At 35.6% G+C, this 23,549-nt stretch overlaps 1 protein-coding gene across 2 annotated transcripts in view; it reads right to left on the bottom strand.

Annotated features, from left to right (window-relative positions):
• adam10a (ADAM metallopeptidase domain 10a) overlaps positions 1–22,044 on the bottom strand; it is a 66,804-nt gene extending 44,760 nt beyond the window's left edge. For both annotated transcript variants that reach the window (XM_051114871.1, XM_051114872.1), the window contains exons 1-2: positions 21,854–22,044; positions 8,266–8,416 (exon numbers count right to left, since the gene is read on the bottom strand). In XM_051114871.1, the coding sequence (XP_050970828.1) occupies positions 8,266–8,416; positions 21,854–21,920 (218 nt within the window). In that variant the 5' untranslated portion in view covers positions 21,921–22,044. The remainder of the gene's footprint in view (positions 1–8,265; positions 8,417–21,853) is intronic.
• Positions 22,045–23,549: the final 1,505 nt, after the last annotated feature.

The raw sequence follows: 23,549 nt of genomic DNA, 5'->3' as shown, positions 1-23,549 counted from the left end.
GACGCTCAATAAATAAACCTCACACACAAAGACAATTATTTAATGCCCTGGCTCACCGTGTGCCTGCTGACTGGTATATTTATGCAGTCGGTGAAGAGGAAGAAGAGGGAATTTCGTAGTGATCATGGCTGTGTGTAATCAATAAAGTCAAGGCTAATATATACACTGAGCAGGTTTAGAATCTCTTAACATCCTTGCTGTCTGCATAGAAAAGTCTAAATCATTTTCTGTTATACCATCTCTCCCTTTTGAGAAGGTTTGCACTTATTTTCAGAACCTATATGTGACCTTGGACCACGTAAGTAGCATGGGTATATTTGTAGCAATAGCCAACAATACATTGTATGGGTGAAAATGATCGATCTTTCTTTTATGCCAAAAATCGTTAGGATATTAAATAAAGATCATGTTCCATGAAGATATTTAGTAAATTTCCTACCATAAACACACAGTATCAAAACTTAATTTTTGATTAGTAATATGCATTGCTTCAGACAACTTTAAATGTTCATTTTCTCAATATTTAGATTTTTTTTGCACCCTCAGATTCCATATTGTCAAATAGTCATATCTCGGCCAAATATTGTCATAACAAACCACACATGAATGGAAAGCTTATTTATGCAGCTTTCAGATGATGTATAAATATATAGATTTTTAAAAAAATTTACCATTATGTATGTTTTGTGGTCCAGGGTCACATATATACTAGAAGCAATGAAATTAGGCAAGCTGTGATATATTACACAATGTTGATATGTACAAAATGCTGTCTAGATTATAGAAATTCTGATATGGAAAATATAGCAATTCTGGCACGTACCAATTTTTTCAGGATTCCTCAATAAATAAAAACTTAAAAAAAAGAAAAAAAAAAAAAAAGAAAAACATAAATCTTTTCTAACAATATAAGTCTTTGTTGTCACTTTTCAATCAATTTAACACATCCTTGGTGAATAAAAGTATTAAATTCTTAAAAAAAAAAAGAAAAGAAAAAAAAAATTACTAGCCACAAACTTTTAAATGGTAGTTTATTTTTGTTACAAATTATTTCTATTTTAAATAAAATGCTGTTCTCTTTAACTTTCATTTATTAAAGAATCCTGAAAAAAAAGCATCACAGGTTCCAAAAAAAAAAAAAAAAGTTAATTAAACAGCACAATTGTTTTCAACACTGACAATAAATCAGCATATTAGAATGATTTCTGGAAGATCATGTGACACTAAAGACTCAAGTAATGATGGTGAACATTTTGCTTTGCATCACAGGAGTAAATTACATTTTACAATATATTGACAACTTTTATTTTACATTGAAATTTACATATTTTTTTTCAGGATTTTTAAATCAAATAAATGCACCTTGATGAGCATAAGAAACTTCTTTAAAAACATTAAAAATCTTACTATCATTTGTATTCATTAACAGTCAAAGTAACCACTGTTTATAAGACCAAAGAACCCAAAACTTCAAATTCACAGTGGGATTCCCATCAGCCTTAGCCTGATGTGAGCTGAATAGCTGAAAAACAGTCAACAAAATGACAAACTAACCTCCTCTACCTTCCTGCTACTTTGACACTTATGTATACAGTTACTTCCCTAGAGGTTAAATCACAAGCTCTCAGTTCAGCTTTGTTTAGCTGGAGACTATTTTTTTTTATCAACTGAGAGATGACAAAGCCAGCATATGCTTTTTGTCTTTCAAAGCATTGAAAAAACCTCAAGGGTTTGGGAAAGTTATGGGCAACTGTCTTGCCTCAGTATGCCTTTATAAAGTTAACCAGTCCAAGCTCTCATTCGTGAATAACTGGGATCCTATCGCCATTGTGCCCTTGAGCTAGACACTTGAGCCTGGGTTGCTCCAGAGGGACTGTGCCGTAGATGATATACTCTAAGTCACCTTGAATAGCAAAGTGACTGCTACTGTAATGTAATGTAAATACACTGCTCACATCAACTACACTGACTATGACATCACTTCAACTCATGCATGTGAGGGCCAGTGACACTGCAGGAACAGTACAGAGATTACCTCACTTTTTCACATAAAAGGCAGTCTGATCTGGGAAGAGATGTGAATATCAGTATTTAGTCACAAGACTCACAGCGACTATGCTGAAGTCATACGGTGATGTGTGACTCCCCATGAATCTCCAGCATTGTTAAATATTCATTCACTCGTAAGCCTCTCTGCTTCTGTGAAGGGGAATGAGTGCGGCTGTGGACTCACCTTGGAGAGATTAGCTCCAGGGCTCATTCTGTTCCACCTCTGGCATGATGCTCCACTGCGGCTTAAACCGCTAATCCCAGCAGGCAAAACACACCAAATGTACCACACACACACACACTTGCTGCGTTGCACTGCACTGCTCTGCTCTCTTTCAAACAATACACTGCTTTCAGCCACAGACAACTGTTTTCAGGCACGCCACCCCACATGTGTCTGAACATACAGTTGAATGCCCGAGTTAATGTCAGAAACTAAACACAACAGCTTTCAGTGATAACTGAGAACACCAAGTCTTGTTATATGCAAACTATCCAGCAGTTATACAAAACACACTGGCTCTTTTCATCAAGAGATAGGACAGATAACTATCTGGGACAGAGAGAATAGTACCTACTGAACAAAACCCTCCTTAGAGACACATTTTTTAAAAAAAGGCACTGCCTGATATTGTGTTAAAGGAGAAATCCACTTTCAGAACAACAATTTACAAATAATTTACTCACCCCCTTGTCATCCAAGATGTTCATGTCTTTCTGTCTTCAGTCGTAAAGAAATTATGTTTTTTGAGAAAAGCAGTTCAGGATTTTTCTCAATATAATGGACTTCATTGGAGCCCCGATTTTAAACTTCCAAAATGCAGCTGAGGAAGAAGAGTCTTATCTTGCGAAACGATCGGTCATGTTTTCCAAAAAAATTTATATACTTCTTAAGCACAAAAGCTCGCTAGATAAGACCCTTCTTCCTTGGCTAGTATCGTTTAGAGCCCTTTGAAGCTGCATTTAAACTACATTTTGGAAGTTCAAAATCGGGGCACCAATGAAGTCCATTATATGGAGAAAAATCCTGAAATGCATCCCTCAAAAACCACAATTTCTTCACGACTGAAGAAAGACATGAACATCTTGGATGACAAGGGGGTGAGTAAATTATTTGTGAATTGTTGTTCTGGAAGTGGACTTCTCCTTTAAACTGGAGTTCATACAGGAAATCTGTGTATGCAGAAAAGAAAATGTTGTGTATATCACATGCCCCTTGTATATTTGCTATAGTTTAGGGATCCACAATATATCTGTATCGTAGTGATTATTGGAATTGGTTGATACTGGATATACAATTAAACACTACATATTAAATACACTATATACACTATAGTTAAATAGTGTGGAGTCAGTTACAATTGTAATGTTTTTTTCATTTTAATCTTCTCCCAGGCTGCATTTATTTGGTTACAAATACATAAAAAATTAAAAAAATAAAATACTATTGTGAATTATGTTCACAAATGAAAATAATGGTTTCCTACTTTATTATAGTTTAAAATTAATATTTCTTTACATAATTCATGTAGTAATTTCTTTGTATTGCATATAAACACATACGTTTACATATTACATATATACACAGCCGTTCAAAAGTTTGGGATCAGTAAGATTTTTACTGTCTTTACTGTAAGTCTCTTATGCTCTTACGCTCCATTCATTTGATCAAAAATACAGGGAAAAAGGTAATATTATGAAATAGTATTGCAATTTAAAATAATAGTTTTATATTTTAATATACTTTCAAATATAATTTATTTCTGTGATGCAAAACTGAATTTTTTATCAGCCATTACTCCAGTCGTTAGTGACACAATATCCTTCAGAAATCATTCTAATGTGCTAACATATTATCAGTGTTGGAAACAGTTGTGCTACTTAATATTTTCTTGGAACCTGCGATACTTTTTTCTTAGGATTCTTTGATGAATAAAAAGTTCAAATGAACAGCATTTATTCAAAATAGAAATCTTTTTTAACAATATCAGTCTTTACTATCATTTATCATTATCAATGTAACACATGCTTGCTGAATAAAAGTACTAATTTCTTTCAAAGAAAGAAAGAAAGGAAAAAAAAAAAAAAAAAGTACTGACCCCAAACTTTAAATGCTAGTGTGTATTAAATTTCTTATCTATTTTAAATAAATGCTGCTCCGCTTAACGTTTTATTCATCAAAGAATCCTGAAAAAAAAGTAGCACAACTGTTTTCAACATTGATAAGAAAAGAAAAGACTTATCAAAGACGTATAAAATCTATGCATGTATGAATGATTGGCAGCCTACACCCGTCAAAATTTAGTATTTAATTATTTATGTTCATTTTCCCAATTTACACATTCAGATTTTATTTGCTGTCATCAACCACACTAATAATTTAATAACCCATCTAAAAGTAATCTTAGCAAAGCTCATCTATTTTAGTACAGTACATTATAGTGTTATGATGCTTTAATATCAGCAACAGTGCCAGCCAGACTTTTAATATTGGTGCATCCCTAAAATAATTTTACTAATTTTATTTCAGAAACCAATAAAGGAGTAGTACCCTAGAATATTAAAATGAAAGCAACTGATCTAAGGGCAACTATATTTATATTTAATGATGCCTGTCTGCTTATTAGCAAGGTTTATTAAAATGCAGAAGATTCTCCACCCTCGGATAATGAATCTTTTCAGAAGTGCAGTAACACATCTTAATTATAAGTGCAATTTTCTGTCGCTTTAAGTTATCAGACATTCTCAGGTAGCACTTACAGACAAATTAATACATATGCCATTATCCAATGAGTACTTTAAACTTATTATATAATTAAATTCAGCATACAAACATAAGGGCGATTCATGTATAATGCATTTAAAGAAAAACACTCCATCACATGTGACAAATGCCCACTTTATATGCTGTGCCACACTCAGAGTTCCTGTTAGGCGCCTAAACATCAACTTGACTCACACTTTGGCCTCCCAGAACCCCTTTCACAATAGATGACCTTCATCACGTTTGAGTACAATGGCTTCAAAAGAGACCTTTGAAGTCTAAAGAGAGAAAGGAGGCCTCTGAGCTCATGCAAACAAGGGCCCTATATTAACATCCATATAGAATGATGATGAGACAGACTGCTGTTTACACCTGGTATTTACAGTACATGTCTCAGAAGAGTCTTTGCACTAAATATATGATGTAGTCACATGGATTTCTGACTAGATGCAAATATATTTTCAGTAATCAGACTGCACAGCATTTTGACCCTGTTTTCATGTATATTAGTGTTATCCACTTTTTCTTAAGTCCACAATGACCATTTAATGTAACATCCATTGTGGCATTCTCACTCGCTGATAACAGTACTTCCTTTGTAAGCTGCTGTCTTCCTTTAGTCTCACTTCATTTGAAGACCCAGAGAGAGAGTGAAAATGAAAGAACGCTTGGGATGTGTTATTTTTAGGCTGCTGAACACTCTTTCCAGACACACATGCAGGCAGGAAGCAAGCAGATGGTTATGTGGACTTGCGTGCGTGTTTTGGTGCGTTCTTTTGTCACGACACAAAGGAATACACTAGAGCTTGTGCACATGTGTGTATGTGCGCAAGAGAGAGTTTGTACAGTGAGCAGTCCTTTTTTTTTTTTCATATGCTTACTCCTTTCTTTCATTCTTGAAAACAGAATTACTATATCATCCAGGCAAATGTTGACTACCAACACACAGAACATGTCAAAACCAAACGCTCAACGTGAAAGAGCTATCAACTAGCTTTCAATTACAGGAACACACAGACAGATCCGTCTCGTTGTTAGAAAGATTATGTCACTGGGCTTAGCAGGCTCAGGTCTCCCTGTCGTTTGGCTCTTGTTTTCATATAGCACCGTCAGAAGGGAACACTACTGCCGACAAAAGGGACGCTGAGATAAAAGAAGTCTCTTACAAATCTTTTACAAATAAACCAAGGTTATTTGTTTGTATATTTGTCATTTCATTCAGGTGTCCCTTCATTCTTTCACAATATACTGAGACAGGCTTGTATGTGATTATTGCTCCTTCAAAGACCTGAAGTAGTAAGAAGACCTTGATGAATTACTACTGGTTAACTGAATGTAGTTAAACTTAAGCTTTGCTGAAAGGCATCTGTAGAAAGTTGCTAAAAAAAGGTAATAATTTTGACACACGCCTTGGTTTATATAAAACAAAGGAAAAATGTGTTCCCGCTGACAGTACTGCAGTTACAGTGGTAGGGCCCTATGATTTCCTCAATGCGGAAAACGCAGAAAAAAATCGTGGGATCCAGTCATAAAAACACAATTTACTGTGTAAAGCGAAACGTCACAGAACTTTGGATGATTAAATCAAAAGTAGGTCAGTACACAGCACAACCAAAACACTGTGAACATTAACCCACAAAATAACTTTAAATATGAATCCTGCATGTTCTGCGTGTCTCTGCGTGAATGAATGGCGCAGATGCGCGGTTTCGTTTACTAAACAAATACTGAAGCATGCATGTATATGATATCACCATATCATATACAAACAGAAACTTCTTCACAGCAACCCATCAAAATAAAAGTTTAGTTTAACTTGAAGAAACTGTGATAGAAATATATGACAATGTAATGATAGTACTCCTACTAATAATAAAATTACTATTAAAACAGTATTTTTGAAAGAATATATGAGCAGAAAAATTTACCAGAATTTATTTCCCAGAAAAATGTAAATACACAACACAGTATTTCTTAAAAAAAGAAATAAATAAAATAATAATATATTATTTCTTAAATAAAATCAATTAAAAATAATAAATAAAAATAAAACTGAATTTGAGAAAAAAAATTAAAAGTATTTCACAGGGCCTTAAACATTTAAGTTTTGGCAAACTTGTAATAAATTGTTAAATTGTGCATGTTTCATGATTTCAGTTAATTAGACATGCTTTTTAAAATTAATAATATGTCATTTAATTATTAAACAAACAGAGTCTAGAAAAATTAAAACGGAAAAAAAATGAATTTGGAAAAAAAAATAAAATGGAATTTGGGAAAAAGTAAAACAGATTTCATAGGGCCCTTCAATGGAATCCCATTAGGGTATGTTTAAAACGCAGCCAATAAAATGTTAAAATGAATACGTCTCTGGTCATTTGCATAAGTTCTGCTCAACTTTGTTTCTTTGCCAGTGGTATCTTTTGCTTGTGTCAACAAAAATCACCAACTCTTGTTAAAAATAAATAATATCCTGCCACTTTGCTGCTGCAAATTGCTGTCAGTATGAGCAACCCTTTGCACTGTAAAAAAAATAAATAAATAAAATAAATAAAAAAAAGAGTACAGATCAACTTGTTTTTTAAATGAATAATTCATGTAAAAATGTTAACAAAAATACAAGCTTTACATTTCTGCTTTTAAACCCTACGATAAATATGCACCAAAGGCTTTCACTGGGAGAGGCTGTATATGTTTTAGCATTTTTATTCAAACTGAGGTACGAGTTGATATTATTTTCTGCGGTAATCGACATCATGATACAGATGCTGTAGAGGTTAACTTGCAGTAAACCGTCTTTCACGAAGACCCAGTGCAATTTCATCAGTTTCTCTACTTCATCAGAGACTGAAAAATTAATCTAAAATCCCTGTAGTAAAATCAAGACATCAGATGAAATCTGTAGATTAAATATAAAAAGGAATGTAGAGTAATAAGCTGTCAGCTAACTGAGAAATTATGTCATGAAACTATGAAGGAAGACAGCGTCTGTCCTCAGAATGGTGCAAATCAACTCCTGTGGAAATGCTGACTGGGCATATTACAACACTGCCTCAGGTGCAATAATAAAGCACCAGTTGTGCCATCCAAGAACAGAACAATGCTAAAGATACATTCAAAAACCACAGAAAATGGGAAGCTTTCTGTCAGCAGGCTGTTTGCCAGACCCTAAAGATCTAAGCCTGATAAATTTGCTTCCGCATTGCCTGGAGGGCTGAATCACCAGGGGTCTCAAACCATTCTGTATTGCTCTGTGAAAAATGTAAATTCAGGTAGAACAATCCAGGGTCAATCCTAAAAAGCAAAAAAACTGAATTTTCACAGGACACACGATCTGTGAAGCTCGTTTGCCCTCGTAAATGCTCAGAGGACTGGTATTCAACCAGAACAAGACACACTCAGGTTTCCAAAAACAACAACTGAGCAGGAAGAGCGAAACAGGTTTGGCTGACCTGCCGTGAGCGTGGAAGTCCAGGTGCAGGAACTGGTCCTGGTGAGGCAGAGCTCTCTTAGCCCTCTGATGCTTGCTGTGCAAGACGTCTGTGTCGTAGGACAGGCCTTCGTAATGTCGAATGTACTTGCTCAGGGGTTTCCCATACTGACCTACATACAAAAAGAAGGAAGAGAGAGAAAGACACATGAATATGAGGCACAGGTTGTGATATGACTAGCTATTATTGAACATAAGATGCAGAAGGTTAACAGGCAAACTGTGGCGACAGAGTGAGCATAAACCTCTGCGACTGTTCGAATTACACTTTGAGCTGTAACATGACGACTCATTATCCGTAAATTACAAGGCTTAGGCCCATTTCACACATCCTGTGTCTGCAACGTGCAAGCGAATCAGAATTACAGCATGGCATCGAGCTTTCACACTAACAGAGATTCTGCTGCGTAATATGTCTGCGGCTCTGTCAAGGCCATTTTAACCAGATGGGTGACTGGACACGTGCCCAGGGCACCACGTCAGGGAGGGACACCATGTTGGGCCAAAAAAAAAAAAAGAAGTCATTTTCAGTTCACTACACTGAATTCATTCTTAAAATTACAGTCATAAAATATAAAATGGTTACTGGCAGCTGGCCAAACTTGGAAAAAAAGACTAAATAAACTCAATCAGTAATATTTGGCCAGCAATGTCGTTGTCCAGCAAAAGGTCTTTGACCTTTATGTATGATTATCTGTTTTTGGATATTTTAAATATCTTAACTTGGTAAATAATAATAATAATAAATAAACTAAATTTTTTTGTGTGAAAAAAAATTGTGAAATTCATAAAACACAGCAAAATATGCTAAACATATGCATTATGAATAGTGCAATCGGTAAATATGGGCATGAATATATGTGGCTTATGTGTGAAGCTGGCCTTATACTGTCATAACATACATTAATAAGAGTAACACAGAAAGAGAAAAAAAAACTAAGTATACTGTCATATGTGTATGTGGCCACTTATACTTTCCACTTCTATTGTGGGAAAGTACAGTATTCATATTTTTTTCCCTCCCATCCTTCCTCAGACTCAAAAAGCAACTTCCTGGCACAGTAGTATTTACGCTAAGAATAGCCTGACCTTAGCAGGGAGCGTTTACTTCATCACGACACTATAGTATCCGCTCCAACAACAGTTGTACTCGTGAATTACCCACAGCGCTCCATACATTTCATCTCACAAACAGCTTTTCTAGTCCCTTTCCTTCACAACCTTGAAATCATGACAGGATGATGACAGTTATATACTCTGCTTATTCTGGAAAAGCAATGCAGTCTGAAAAGTCTATAAGACAATATGACTAATAAGACCCTGAAACCTCTGATTGACTTGTTTTCAGAGGAAGAACTTTGACACTGGCATTCCATCAGTCAACACAACCTACAGAAAACCAACCTTTCCTGTTTTGAATCTAACTCTGCCTCCCCTGGGCTCCAACCATGTCTGCTATGACAATAAGCCTCAAGCACCAAACTGGCTTGAATAGAGCGGTTCCTTTTACTCTGAGAACAGAATAACGGCTCTGCAAGAGGGCCATCAGTGCTGGCAGGTCACGTCTGGAGATGGCCTGAACCGATTTATTCCTCTGTACAACAAAAATTGAATGTCACAGGCCAATTACTGCTGCAATCTAGTGTTTAAGAGTTGGCTCAGAGCTCTGTAACGCTACATGCTCTATCGAGAAGCATTTTTTTCTCCTCAAAGGTTTCTCAACTGCTTTCAAAAGCTTTCCAGAGCACACTGAGAACGCAGCAAGTTCGCAAAAATGCTGTAATATTAATTATACCTCCATCTGCCAGAGGCTATGAGTTAAAAGGGTAGTGCAACCAAAAATGAAAATCCTGGTATCGAGTACCAAGCCTCATTTGGTTCCAAACCCAAATGAGTTTCTGTCAAATCTTGAATATTTCTCAGTCAATTTTCAATGAACAAGTTAAATTTTGATCTATGTAAGTTGCTTGCATAGAGACACTGTATGGCTTCAGAAGACTTATGCTGTGGTCACATTTATTGTTGTTTGGTGAATTTTCAGGGGTGACAAGACAACCAGTCATTTCAACAGGAATTCACGCAATCTTGAATTCTATGTGAGGGTGAAAGATTTCATGCAATGCAAAAGATTCTTTTTTCAAAACATATGTGTGTGTTTCCACTTTTCTGGTAAATAATTTTAGTAATATATACCAGACGCATTATGTTTTAATAATTTTAGTAATAGTAGTAGTAGTATCACAGTTTCTTCTATCACAGTTTTTTCAAGTTAAACCAAACTTTATTTTGAAGGGTTGCTGTGAAGACTTTTAAATTTCTGTTATGATTATGATAGTAGTCTTGGTTTTTCCTCACAAGAAACTGTAAAATGATCCTGAAGTGACTCTTAGATCAGTTCTAGAGATTATGTTTATGTGTTCATGTACTCGTATATTGAGGAGGCAGAAGCTGAAAGCATTGTGAGCATCAAGTATGTGTTTCGTAAACAAAATAAATTCCATGACATTCCACGTTATACAGTAGATTCCATTTTTATGGCTAGATTCCGCGATTCTGCATGCGTTTAACACACTGCAGAAATCACAGGGCCCTAAATATGCGCCCATGGAAAAATAGCTTTTTTTTGTTTTAGACCTTGACAGCTCATTGCCACTATTGGTTCAACTGTACTGAAAAAAGAGCACCTTTAACAATCCTCAAGTGTTCTCCTTTTGTGTCCCTCATGAGGGAGAAAGTCACATTGGTTTAAAACAACATAAGGGGAAGCAAATGACGACTTTACGACTGACAATTTAAATTTTATGGTGAACTATCCCTTTGACAATAAAATACTACAAAACATATGACCATCACACATTTGCAACACTATCAGCACTTCACACTTCTCAATGGCTAAGACATTTTGGAAGCAGAAGAAATAAAATTCCAACATGGCATTCTGCCAACCACCAAAGTGTCACTTCAAGAGAACCATCATCAGTGTCTTTCCTATGAAACACAACAAATAAAAATGAAACAGCAGTGCCGCTTTCTCAGCAAACAGCTTCCGTTCATCTTTTAATGAAAGAGTTTTGACAGAAGTTCAGAAACACCTGCCCTGATGGTTTGCAGCTGATGCACAGCTTTAATCATAAAACACCATTTCTAGATGACACTTTCCCTATCCTTAACAGATGCTCAGGTTGTGAGATAAAACAGTAATAAAAGAAATCAAAAAACAAGGCCATAAACAAATTGCACAATTGGCAGAGAGTGAGTGGGAGGAAGGCTGAAAAAGTGTGTGTGTGTGTATTGGCTGGGAGTATCAGTGCAGACTGTTTGTCCACCTGTACAGCAGCGATAAAATCCTCCTCTCATCTTGCTGTGGATAGAGAGAGCAGAAATCAGGAGCAGCACTGCCTCAGAGGAGCAGAACGCTCCAACACTCATTCCAATTCCACACACATTAGTGCTCCACCTCCCCAACTCCCCTCCATCTACCTCACTCTCAAGGCAAACCCCACTGACCCCCTCTCCCAGTGTTCCTCTCTCTTTAGACTTCTACATTCAATGCACTGTGCAGGCTGAAATAAAGGTTCAGTGAACTGCTTGATTACATGACTTCATGTCAGTAGTTACCTTCACAGTTTAGTAGGTTGGCACAGTTATCGCTCCAGTTTGGAGTGCTAAATATGGTTAAGGCTAGACAGTTCTCTTATGAAGATATATTAGACATTCCATATAATACCAAAGTGACTTCCAGACATTTTTAGGACTCACAACTACTTTCATGCAAGAAACTCACTGTATCAGTAAAATTGATTGTCATTCAAACATCAGTACCAAAATATTGTTAAAGGACATATCATGAAAATCTTTTTCTGTGTTTGAGTGATATAATCGGGCCCCTTGTGCATCTACCAACCCAGAAAATGTGAAAAAGAACAACCCAGTAAGCCTTTTTCTGCAAGCTTATGAAAAATGAGCTCTGTGACATAGGAAGGGGATCTTATTATAATATTACCGCCCATGGATCTGCATGTTTCCACCCATGGTGCCGTCATTTTGTTTTTCGCAAGCGTCAGTGGTGTACCAGTTCTAACAATTTAGAGTCCCAGCCTCAAAGTAGGCATATACTTGTATGTATGTACATAAACTTGTGTGTATTAGACAGTTTAAGCACAATAAGACATGGAAGATGTCAGATGTGTGCACTTAGAAAACTGTATATGATAAGTTAAAAAGAATATGGTTTATAACATGATTTTAGCACAATAGCCATGATAATCAAAACCATACATATGTTTTTTGGCAGAGTTACGAGCTGTAAAGGCACAGCTCCATTCTGGAAAAGAGGGCAGAGAGCTGCAGCTCATTTACATTTAAGGAGACATGCACGAAAACAGTCTGTTTCTGCTTCCACTCAAAATAGCCATTTTCAGAACGATATAATAAATGATCTGTGGGGTATATTGAGCTGAAACTTAATAGACACATTCTGGGGAAACCTGAAACTTATATCACATATTGTAAAAAGGGGTATGATAGGTCTTATTTAAATCTCTGTGAAGTAACTTAGCAGAACTGAGCTTTACCACCTGCATCACTGAGCTTTTGTCTTATTTGACCACTTTTCTTACCGCAAGCTAATAGCAATTTTTAAAATCATGTCAAAGGCTGAAAACTAAATGGCATAGAGCTCGAGCTCTTTAACAGCAAAGTTTTTCGGTTAAAGCATCCCAACCTCAAAAAGACGTGAAGTGCAGCAGAGACCCTTAAAGTTTTTTAAGCTGCTGTCAGCCTATAACGCCTTAAAACAGTGTCTATGTAGGCAACTTACAAACTTTAGAAGATAATATGCACAAGACAACCGCAGGATGAGAACAACAATAACACTATGTCAAATTATTCAAATGTACAGCTTGTTTCAAGGTTGGCTTGAAAGACTTTATTTCCCATGTCTTTAGAGACAAGGACATTTATATCTATGGACTAATGGACAACTGTCTCATTTTGGCCTTGTTTCCATGGCAACTTCCACGCCTTTTTAAAAAAAAAAATGAGTAATTTGCTTGCTCATCTTTAGCGCTGTTACCTAGAACTAGAGTCAGCCAGTGAACCATTGCTGAGAAGCATAAAGGCGTAATGACAGGGAAGTGATGTTTCATCAAAAGCAAATGGGACAATTTTGCTCTATTAGCTAAGGAAGAAAGGTGAGTCAGCCCACTACAGATCAGCGTTTTCTGCTCCACTATTTATCTTTGTGGATGGACACAACAACAAAATAAACATACGAAATACGACTGAAGAGTAATATTAGTATAATCACCGACTGGTTGTTTATATGACAGACTCTGGATATCATTACAAGGATGTGACGAGGGAATTGGATAAAGCATTAAGTATGAAGTCTAGGTTGACAACGCAAAGTCCTTATTTAGATCACTTCTACTGCAGCAGACAAAGTCAGGACAAAAACAAGTTATAGGCCTGTTCAGGATAGGCCTGAACAGGCGTATTTATAGATGATAATATATATAGTTCATGGTAAATGAGAAACCTAGAGGCTTTTCAAAATGCACAGACACAGAAAGAAAGGCGTGACTCTGTAAAAGGAGGGTGGACACTGAGCTCTTTTGTACAGGCACAAACAATAGCTGCCTCATTTCTGCCTAAATTACCCCACATATGAGGACAAAAGCTCTGGACTCCCACACAAAGATAACCGTAGAGCTGTCAGAAGTAATGCACGACACCACTGGATGAGAAGAGTGGAGGGCTTGACTATAGATGATAATAAAAAAAAGTTTAGTTGTCGAAAATAACAGTGAACGGAAATCTGAAAGTTATTTACATGTTTTATATTCTATATCCACAGTACTTGCAACAGCCTGTGATTACACATCTTTTATTGCAGCCTCCTTCGCATCACATCTATAATCAGCTGAACTCTGTTTTGTTAAACTGAGCTGCTCTCATATGACATCCAAATGGAAAAACGCTTAAAGCTTTTGTTTGTTTTTCCACAAATAAGTACTTTTATTTTCAATGGTTACTGCCACGATAATAGAAACACTATACTGAAAAAATGGTTTAGAAACACTTTTCAGTCAGAAATTGCCAGAAAATTGCACAAATAATTACCAAGAAACAGCAAGTAGCAGATTGAAGTAGGGTGAAATTGTGAAGCAGAAAGACTGAAATAGTATTTTCTTGTACAACATATGTATAATCTTTGTTTAATTAGAACTTCAAAAAACATTTTATTATAACAATCAAGTGTTGAAAATGGTTGTGCTGTTTAATATTTTTAGTGGAAAACCTGATATTTGTTTTTAGGATTCTTTGATAAATAGAAAGTTCAAAACAACAGCATTTATTGGAAATAGAAAAACAACTCTGCAACAATGTAAATATCTTTAATGTCATTTTTGATCAGTTGAATGTGCCCTCGCTGAATAACAGTATTAATTTCTTTAAAAAAAAAAATAAAATTAAAGTCAAATATCAAAATCAATCACACTAGTTGTTCATATCACTAAGTCTTTCAGCAGACAAAAAAAAATCAGCCAGTTTGCTCTCCAGTGTTTGAAAAAGGTCACTTAAGAGCTTTGAGCTTTCAGTTCAGAACACAATGCTGACTGATGCACAAAAGCTCTATTTTTCGACTCAGCCAACACCAGAATATTGGAACAGTAAACTATTTAGAACATTATCAGGTTGTGTGAATTTCATGACACCACCAGCGCTACTGACTGAACAAATTTAATCAAGAACACAAGATGAATGCAGTGTGAAACATTCCACTGAAAACCACAATCAGTATGTCACCTAAATGTTTGTATATCCCTAAACACTGAACCGTGAAGTTAAACTGGGTGGTACACAGTCAGAAAATTACAGGAAGTGGAAACAGCTTGGCTCATGATTTATTATTCTTCGGGAGGGTTCACAGAGCCTGTGTGCAGGGCCTGTGACCTTTACACTCACGTTCCTACAGCCTACACCATAGAAGAGATTACAGGCAGGGCTCTGTGGAGAAACCACACATATGACAAACAACAAATGCAAACTCAGACTTACAGTTAAGACTTTCAGAGGGTATAAAGAGACAAGACAAACCAGAAACACAAGACAATATGATTCAAAGCATGAAAAAATTACAGGGTTTCTGGAATTGGATTGGTCTAGCTCAAAGAACAGTTTAATACTATGCCAAAAACCCTCTTTAAAGTTATATCAAAATTTTTTGACAACTCTGTATTTTGCTTAGTGCATCATAGTGATAACGCTGATTTGAACCCATGGGTGAACTACTGGTCAGACATGGCAGAAGATTTCGAACAAATCCGTTTTTTGTCTCGGACCCAAGCTGTGGGCAGTTGTTGGTGGGTGTTTAATAGTGTAGAGACATTGTTTTTTCTTACGCCAAGATCTGGACTACACTTGCATGTTTAAGAGCTGGACTGAGCCACTGGTAAGATGTGCTCCACTTCATTTCTGTCAAACTTAAAAAAAAAAAAAAAAAAAAAAAAAAATCACTTACTTTCGAAGTAAGTGAGCTTGGGAATTCAACAGCCAAATAATCTCCACTTTTTACAAAGAGCTTAAGGTGGCTGAAAGTGATACTGTGGCAAAAGGGACTGGCAATTTGTCCCTGGAAGACAATTAAAGGTCTATCAGACAGAATTATTTTGGTTCCTTTCTCTAGTCAGAGTTGTTTACTCAACTCTAACAGAAAATTTCTGAACAGCAGAGCTTTGCAGTGCAGTGGGAAAACAGTCCTAGAAAAGAGGGTAAAAACCAAGTCAAATACACTATGCGGCAGGGTGGGAGAAGAGAATTTAATCTTATCTGTTTGGTAACAACGTTCAGAATGAAAATGGTAAGAGGAATGGTAATCTGATTATATGTGTCACACTATTTATAGACAGACAAATGCCAATCATCTTCTTAAACAAGAAAAACTGCTGTAAAGAGGCTGGTACAATGTCTGTTGGATAAACTTTATCATAGCTTACACATTCATAGTACAATAACACTATAATCATTATATTATGATTTTGGAAACTTGAAAAATTCTCTATAAGAGATCATTTTAAAATACTTTCTTTGTATTTAACATTAACAATGTTTTTATTTTAATACTCAGTATTACTTAATTATGACAGTATTGTTGATATAATGTCTGATCTCTTATGAACAATGCTCAAGGAAATGCCAATATCTATGATCCAATTAAATGTGATAAGATGCACACAAAATTCTCTCTCATATACTGCATACATCACACAAGCAAGAGTGCTGCTGCTTTAAATATCAGCACCGACTATGATTTGGTTGCAGGCACAAGACTGCAGGTAATAACAGTTGTGCTGATATTCAGGAACCTAATTCATTTCCTGCTGGTGATGCACAGCTGTGAGGTCTGCAGTCTAACACAACAGCAATGAAACCAAACAGAATGGAATGAAACAATATTCTGAGTTGGAGCAACTGTCTCAATGTTGCATTCAACTGTGCTGATTCGACATTGTTTTTCTACGTTGTTTTGCACATGATGTGGCACTTACGTTAAAATATGTTTTTAAAATACTTTTAAAAAAGCTTGCATGACTTTGCGTTTTGTCCATACCATTGCTGTGTCTAGCATTTTTAAACACAAAAACATACTCTATAGTCATTATTTAAAAAATCTTCTATTGCATTTTACCTGTGTAGAGAAATGGGCAAAATAACGAAAGTGGCTTTTTTCTACGGACAAGAATCCATGAAACACATTAGACCGTTTTTCAAGGCTGCATGATATACTAAGCCCATTTAAAGTCATAATAAAGCATAATGCTATTGTGAATTAGAGCTGCAAAACAATTAGTCGCAATTAATTGATTAAAAATGAAAAGTTTATGTTTACATACTATATGTGTGTGTACTGTGTATATTCATTATATAAATACACACACATATGTATTGTGAATTAACAAATGGTACGATTTGGTTTTGGGTTTATTACTGTTCATCTGGGAATGCAACATCTGCCATTTCATCAGATTTGTAAGGTAAATCATTTATAAACCTATGCAAACACATGAGACTACATCAGTATCTTTCTCAATATGCTAACGGTTTATCGTGGCTTCAAAATAACAGTTTAACCCTCACTCTCGAGTTTACAAGTTTTGACGTCCACATTGAATTCAAGACATTACAGTGGCTGTATTTCTTTCGTAAAGAAATGGCCAAATATTAAAGATTAAGTGAACATTTGAATTCAGTGTTGTTTAGTCAACATTAAACAAGTATTAGATTGCGCAGTAAAGTGTCAAAACAATTGTTAGGCCATTGGCGCCCTCAGCAGGCCTTTGTTATAATGCATACTGTATGTTAGCTCTATTGCTCATAAACACTGTTCATAAAGCATTTTGCATTTGAACAGTTTTGTCCAATGAAACCATATGATTATTTGTTTTTTTGGGGAGGGGGGGGGTTTGTGCCTTTAATGGACAGGACAGTAGAGAGACTGCAGGAAAGTACTGGGCAGAGAGAGGGGAGCGGGATCGGAAAAGGACCTCAAGATGGGTTTCGAACTCGGGTCGCCGCAAGCACAGTTGTGATATATGTCGACGCATTAACTACAAGGCTATTGGCACCGACTGATTACTTGGTTTGGATACTTTATTTGAACTAATTATTATTTGAGGCTATCGTTCGCTTAGGTCTATTTTTATTTCCACAAAAAAAAAAAAAAAAAAAAAATTCTAATTATCAGATTACTCTTTTTTTAAATTTCAATTAATCCTCAACGATTACCAAAATAATTAGTGACAGCCCTAAATAAAGGCATGCTCTGCAACAGTTTTTTTTAAGTTCTCATGATCCTCAAATATTTTCTTGTGCCGTATTTCAAACAATACACAGTGAACTCAACGGACTGTATTGGCTCATTACACATTGTGATTGTTGACTGTCAGAATATCCTTAGTAAGACCGACAAAATGACATTCCACATTCATTACTAATTTGGTCCTATTAAGAAAACCTACACAAATCAAATAAAGAAACAAAAGAACGACAAAAGATAATGTTAATTATATATCAAACTGCTCTAGCCTTCCTTTGACAGATAAAAAATAAAAAATGTTTATTATTTCTGTAATGAACTCAAACTGCACACAGCATATTTCAGAAATGCATTTGATCAACTGAATGACGTGACAAATTAATTAACGCAGGCATTGGGAAAGTTTCATTTTTGCAGAAGACAGCACTGTCATATACTTTGTGTATATAATTTATTGATATAACACCAGAGGTCATGATAGAAAAACCTACTGATCAAGTTGGCTCTAGTTGGTAATGCTGCAAGTTTGCTGCAAGAGAGCTGAAAAGAAAAACCAGAAAGGGACACCCTGCAGCCTGACAGGAAATGATACTAAATAACAAAGTTATCATTTCTTGTGGGAGTGTCATTTTGGGTTGTTATCTCAAAACGCAAACACGGTCACAAACACAGGATCGACTTTCTGTGAAAACATTACAGTAGACTGAACATGAGGATATCCGTCACATCATTGCCAACAGGCAACTGTGAGCCTGTGCATGTGTGTTTGTTCTTCTTCTGCCAGAACAGAGTGCAGAAGCTCATTATTGCTTTGATTCATAATTTGGAGGTAGTACAAAGCAGTTTTAGTGATGATGTAAATTCACACCATGACACACAACTCCAAACCATGACAAAAATAACCAAAATGAACATTATGATGGACAAATAAATAAATAAATAAATAATCCTCTTCTAACATAAAGCGAGCCTACAAAAAATATAGTGCTGATAGCATTGGTCTGAGAGAGGAGGTTATCAGTCAACTATGCTTTCAGTTATTTATTATTCATATCTAGCCTTTGGTAAAAATAGCACTAAAGTTAACATACAAAATGTGAAAATGCACAGCCTTTTTTAAGATGTTGCTCATTTTCATTTTATTGCTCATATATATATCTGATTTGTAAATAAACTGCTCTGTCAGACACTAAGAGACACTTTTTCTTTCATTTGCATGTTCCATTCAAAAGCTTGTCCTGTTTTTACTTGAAAGCCCATTGTCGTCTAGAACTAGCACTGGCAAGGAACCTGTTTCCTCTGTAAATCGGTGTTGCATCCATTGCTCTGGTGAAGTCTCAACAGTATCTTTTACTCTGTTTAGAAATTGCTTTTAGCGCTCATATCATTTACAACAAAAATCAGCATCAAATTTAAGTTGTATTTACCAGCTTACGACGATTTTCACTGGTGACTGTTAATGCTAGATCCTGGGCACATCATACAAGAAGGCGTCTTTGTGGGAGGATCCATCTAGCAAGTTGAAGAAGACGCTAACCACATGAAAACAACCAGAATCACAAATCATTGCAATCTGGCTTACAAAAGCATTTGCATTTGTGTGTATTTGACTTTTCTTTTTGGCTTTTCTACTGGCTTGATGCATGGGGGAGTATACAAGTTGCTCAATAACAAGCCATTTCATCACTGCATGGTGTAATCTCCATCAGCTTCCCACAGCACACAAAGACACCACTAATCTCAGGACAGATGACACTATGTATAGAATCTGACCATATTTGTTACCTTCTGTCTTTATCCACTATATGAAAGAACACTCAAAAAGCCGATGGAAAACAGCTCACTGATGTTAATGTTGCAGGCGCACAACATGTTTGAGCTGATATTTGAGCCAAAAGGGATGTCAGCAAAGCTCTTTATGTACAATTGTTTTCACAGCTGGCTAACAAAGCAACAAAGAGGCACCTGAAAAGGGATGCTAAACATAAAAAAGGAGTAAATTAATTAAATTTGTTTATGACTCACCTTAGGGTGTGTTCATATTTGGCAAATTTGATTCAATTAAAATGAACTCTGGTGTGACTGCTCTGTTATTGTGAATTGCAATTAGCTGGTAATGTAGACACATTCAAAATATACGCCATAAATGATGTCCAATCAGGTTGTGACTGTGCCCTTATGCATTTTGTATCTTTAGGATAAGTGTTAAAAAAATTACAGTGTGAATGCTAAGCAAAGCAGGACTAAATGTAGCATTTCCTTTATTTATCTGGGACCAAAAGAGCACCGAACTACAAGTGTAAACATGTTAAAACGGCTTGAAAATAAACTAGAATAAAGCTTTCCTTTTTTCTTTATGCATGAATAAACAAACAAATAAACAAATGTTTCATGAGAGATGCACAAAAAATAAAACTAACTAAATAAATGAAAATCTCAAAGATCAAGAAATGTGAGACACCACTGAGATCTAGGCAATCACAAGAAGGGGGGAAAATGGTGGCAGACAGTGCATGTCTTTAGCCCAGGGCAACAAGCAACAGACGAACACCAAATACTCTGGAAAACATAAAATCCCATAGCAACAAACTCAGCTGATCCAAAACAGGTCCCTAACAACACTGAACTGTCAAGAAAACTTACTAATAAAGGAACGCAAAGTATTTCGTCCTAATAAATTCGGTCACTGCCTAATGGGCTTTAGTAAGTATGAAAATACTATTGCATGCAGACAGATAAATTACACTTCTTCCGAAGTAGTTATCTTTGGCAACCCCAGAAAGCTTGGCTGAGAAGTAGCAGAGTAGACATTTAAAATATGTGAAAAGAAAGGAAGACTGAGATAAAACCAAAATGACTCGAGTTTTATGTCGTCACTTCCTGTCTGACAGCAAGGAAGGAAGTTTTAGAAGAAATCTGAACTTCACCCTATAGAAAATGTGCAACAATCTATGCAGAAATTAATTTCTTGAAGTTTCTGCAGTAGTGTCTGACCACACACAGCCAATGCTTATCCAGCTAGCTAAAGGGAGACTCACAACAGACTTCTATTGTTAATAAACACTGTTAATTATAGTTACAACAGACCAAGCCTGACCCAAACTATAACCGTAAGCTTGATACATTCAAGAACGTTTTATTTACTATTATTTTGATACATCTTGTAATGAAAAAATGTACAAACTCTGTTACTCTGTACAAAACAAAACAAGTGAACTAGACTAACAACAACACTCTCATCTCTCGTTTGGAAATAACAGGAAAGGTGTGTGGAGTCTTTCATTTCGCCAACTCTCACAAACACTGCGCACTCATTAACGCACTCCTGAAATAACAAACCAATAATGCAAACAGGACAGAAACGTATAACTTGAATTAATTTATTATCGCTCTCCACTCCAGATTACTCAACTCGAATCCACTCGTTAAGTTAGCTAGCTGGGCTGTCTTTGACAGCTAGCTAGAACATTTATTGTGATTCTTCTGAAATATCCCACTCAAAGTCATTATGAAAACTCCCCACCACACTGTCAATTATAAATGCTGTTATCTGAAGCAACCTCGAATTCCACGTGTTTAACTGTAAAAGTTGAGTATTTTTAATGTTTAGTTTCACTTCCGCACTCACGCTCAGTCTCTCTGTTTCACCCCTCCCATACTAGCTCACTTCAGCTAAAGCACAATCCGATTAACCGTCACTTTTTCCAGAAGTAAAGCAAAACCCTCTTACCTTTGGTGTCGCTTAAGCAGTATAACAGCATCAAGAGTTTGAACAAAACCATATCGAGTAAATTCATCGCTCGTACATTGACACCGAGGCTGGTTTGGCTGTTAGTTTTGCGGGTCTTAAAGGCGCAGTCGCCCTCAGTGAGCGTACGTGTATGTGTGTTGTGTGTGTATGTGTGACGGCTGCTGCTGTGCGGCCTCGGCTCCGTGCTTGTCTCTAACGGCCTGACGTCAGGCGCAGGCAGAGGGGAAAGCCACGCCCACTCCTTCTCACATCCTCAATACTGAAAAGCATAGAATGTCTAAATGAACGCTGTTGTATTGAGACTTAATGGACTATATTAAATTAGAGGACAATATAACAGCTTTTAAAAAAAATATAGTTAACATTGATTAATCGAGATCCCTTCTCATGCCAAATACTTAGTACTTAATCATTTTTAGTACAGTTTGAATGTCAATAAATAAATAGAATGAATAAATACATAAACGCGAATTGCCATTCTGATTTCTCTATGGATTTTGTCGTGAAGACAATAGTGGTAGTTTTCGTTCTTTGCTTTACACTGATATTGAAAACCAAAACAATTTGCAATTTTTATTTTTCTCACTCACAGCTAAATGAAAGGTTCCTCGACTTTCTAAATGCAGACATTCCATATACAAACTGTTTGTATATATAGTTAATTATAATATAAATAGACTGACCTATTCCCTAAGACTAACAGCAACGTTTTAGCACTTTTAGAATAATAATACGTCCTTTACACATCGCTTTTATAAACGAGAACGTCCCTAAATTGAGGTTTGTCACATTTAACTAATTTTATAAATTTATACAGACCAAACACGTTCACGTTCTGTAGGGGGCAAATAATGATAAACAATATCTAAGTCAAGGTTGCCATCGTGCGGTGGATTGAAACATTACTGCTGTGGAATATACTGAGTGATGTTTAGGAAAGATGTACAATCAATCAAAAGGTGAACATTTATTAACAAGCAATTAAAAAAATATTTAATTAATATTTATTCAACTTAATAATACATTATTTTTACTTAACATATTAATAAATGTTAATTTCCAACCTATTTGGGGTTCATTTTAAGTAAAAGTAAGTAATTTTTAAACAATTAGTTGAGTTAAAAGTACCCAGAAGGTTTGGTTAAACATTTAACCCAACCACTGGTCAAAACAACCCAGTCGCTGGGTTTGTCCATATTTTTGAGTTACATAAGTTTATTTGCAAAAACACTCAAAAATCATGTTTTTTATTGTGTTTTCTTGTGTAAATTAGCTGTATTTTATTATTAGTTATTTTTATTTTATAGCAAAATAACCCAACTACAGTTTGATTGAGACGAATTGGAATGCACAAAGAAAAAACATGATTTTTTAAAATTGTTAAAAACGGAGTTATCTGTTTTTGCAAATGAACTCTTATACTTATGTATGTATGCATGTATGTATTTATTTATTTATTTTCATTTTAAGTTTTTGACACAATATACAAGATAATGGATACGAACAAAACAACAACGATAATAACAACATAAAAAAGTTAAAATAAAAAAACGGGATAACATAAGCAAATATATCTTTATAAAGTGTAAAGTTACAGAGAGGTATGCAGACTTTCAGAAATCGCACGATAGTAAAAATGATAGTTCACATAAAATAACATGATTTACTGTTCTGT

The sequence above is a fragment of the Labeo rohita genome, chromosome 7, assembly GCF_022985175.1.
Source record: "Labeo rohita strain BAU-BD-2019 chromosome 7, IGBB_LRoh.1.0, whole genome shotgun sequence".
Classification (NCBI taxonomy): Eukaryota; Metazoa; Chordata; class Actinopteri; order Cypriniformes; family Cyprinidae; genus Labeo; species Labeo rohita.
This window is presented reverse-complemented; position numbering and strand designations above follow the sequence as displayed.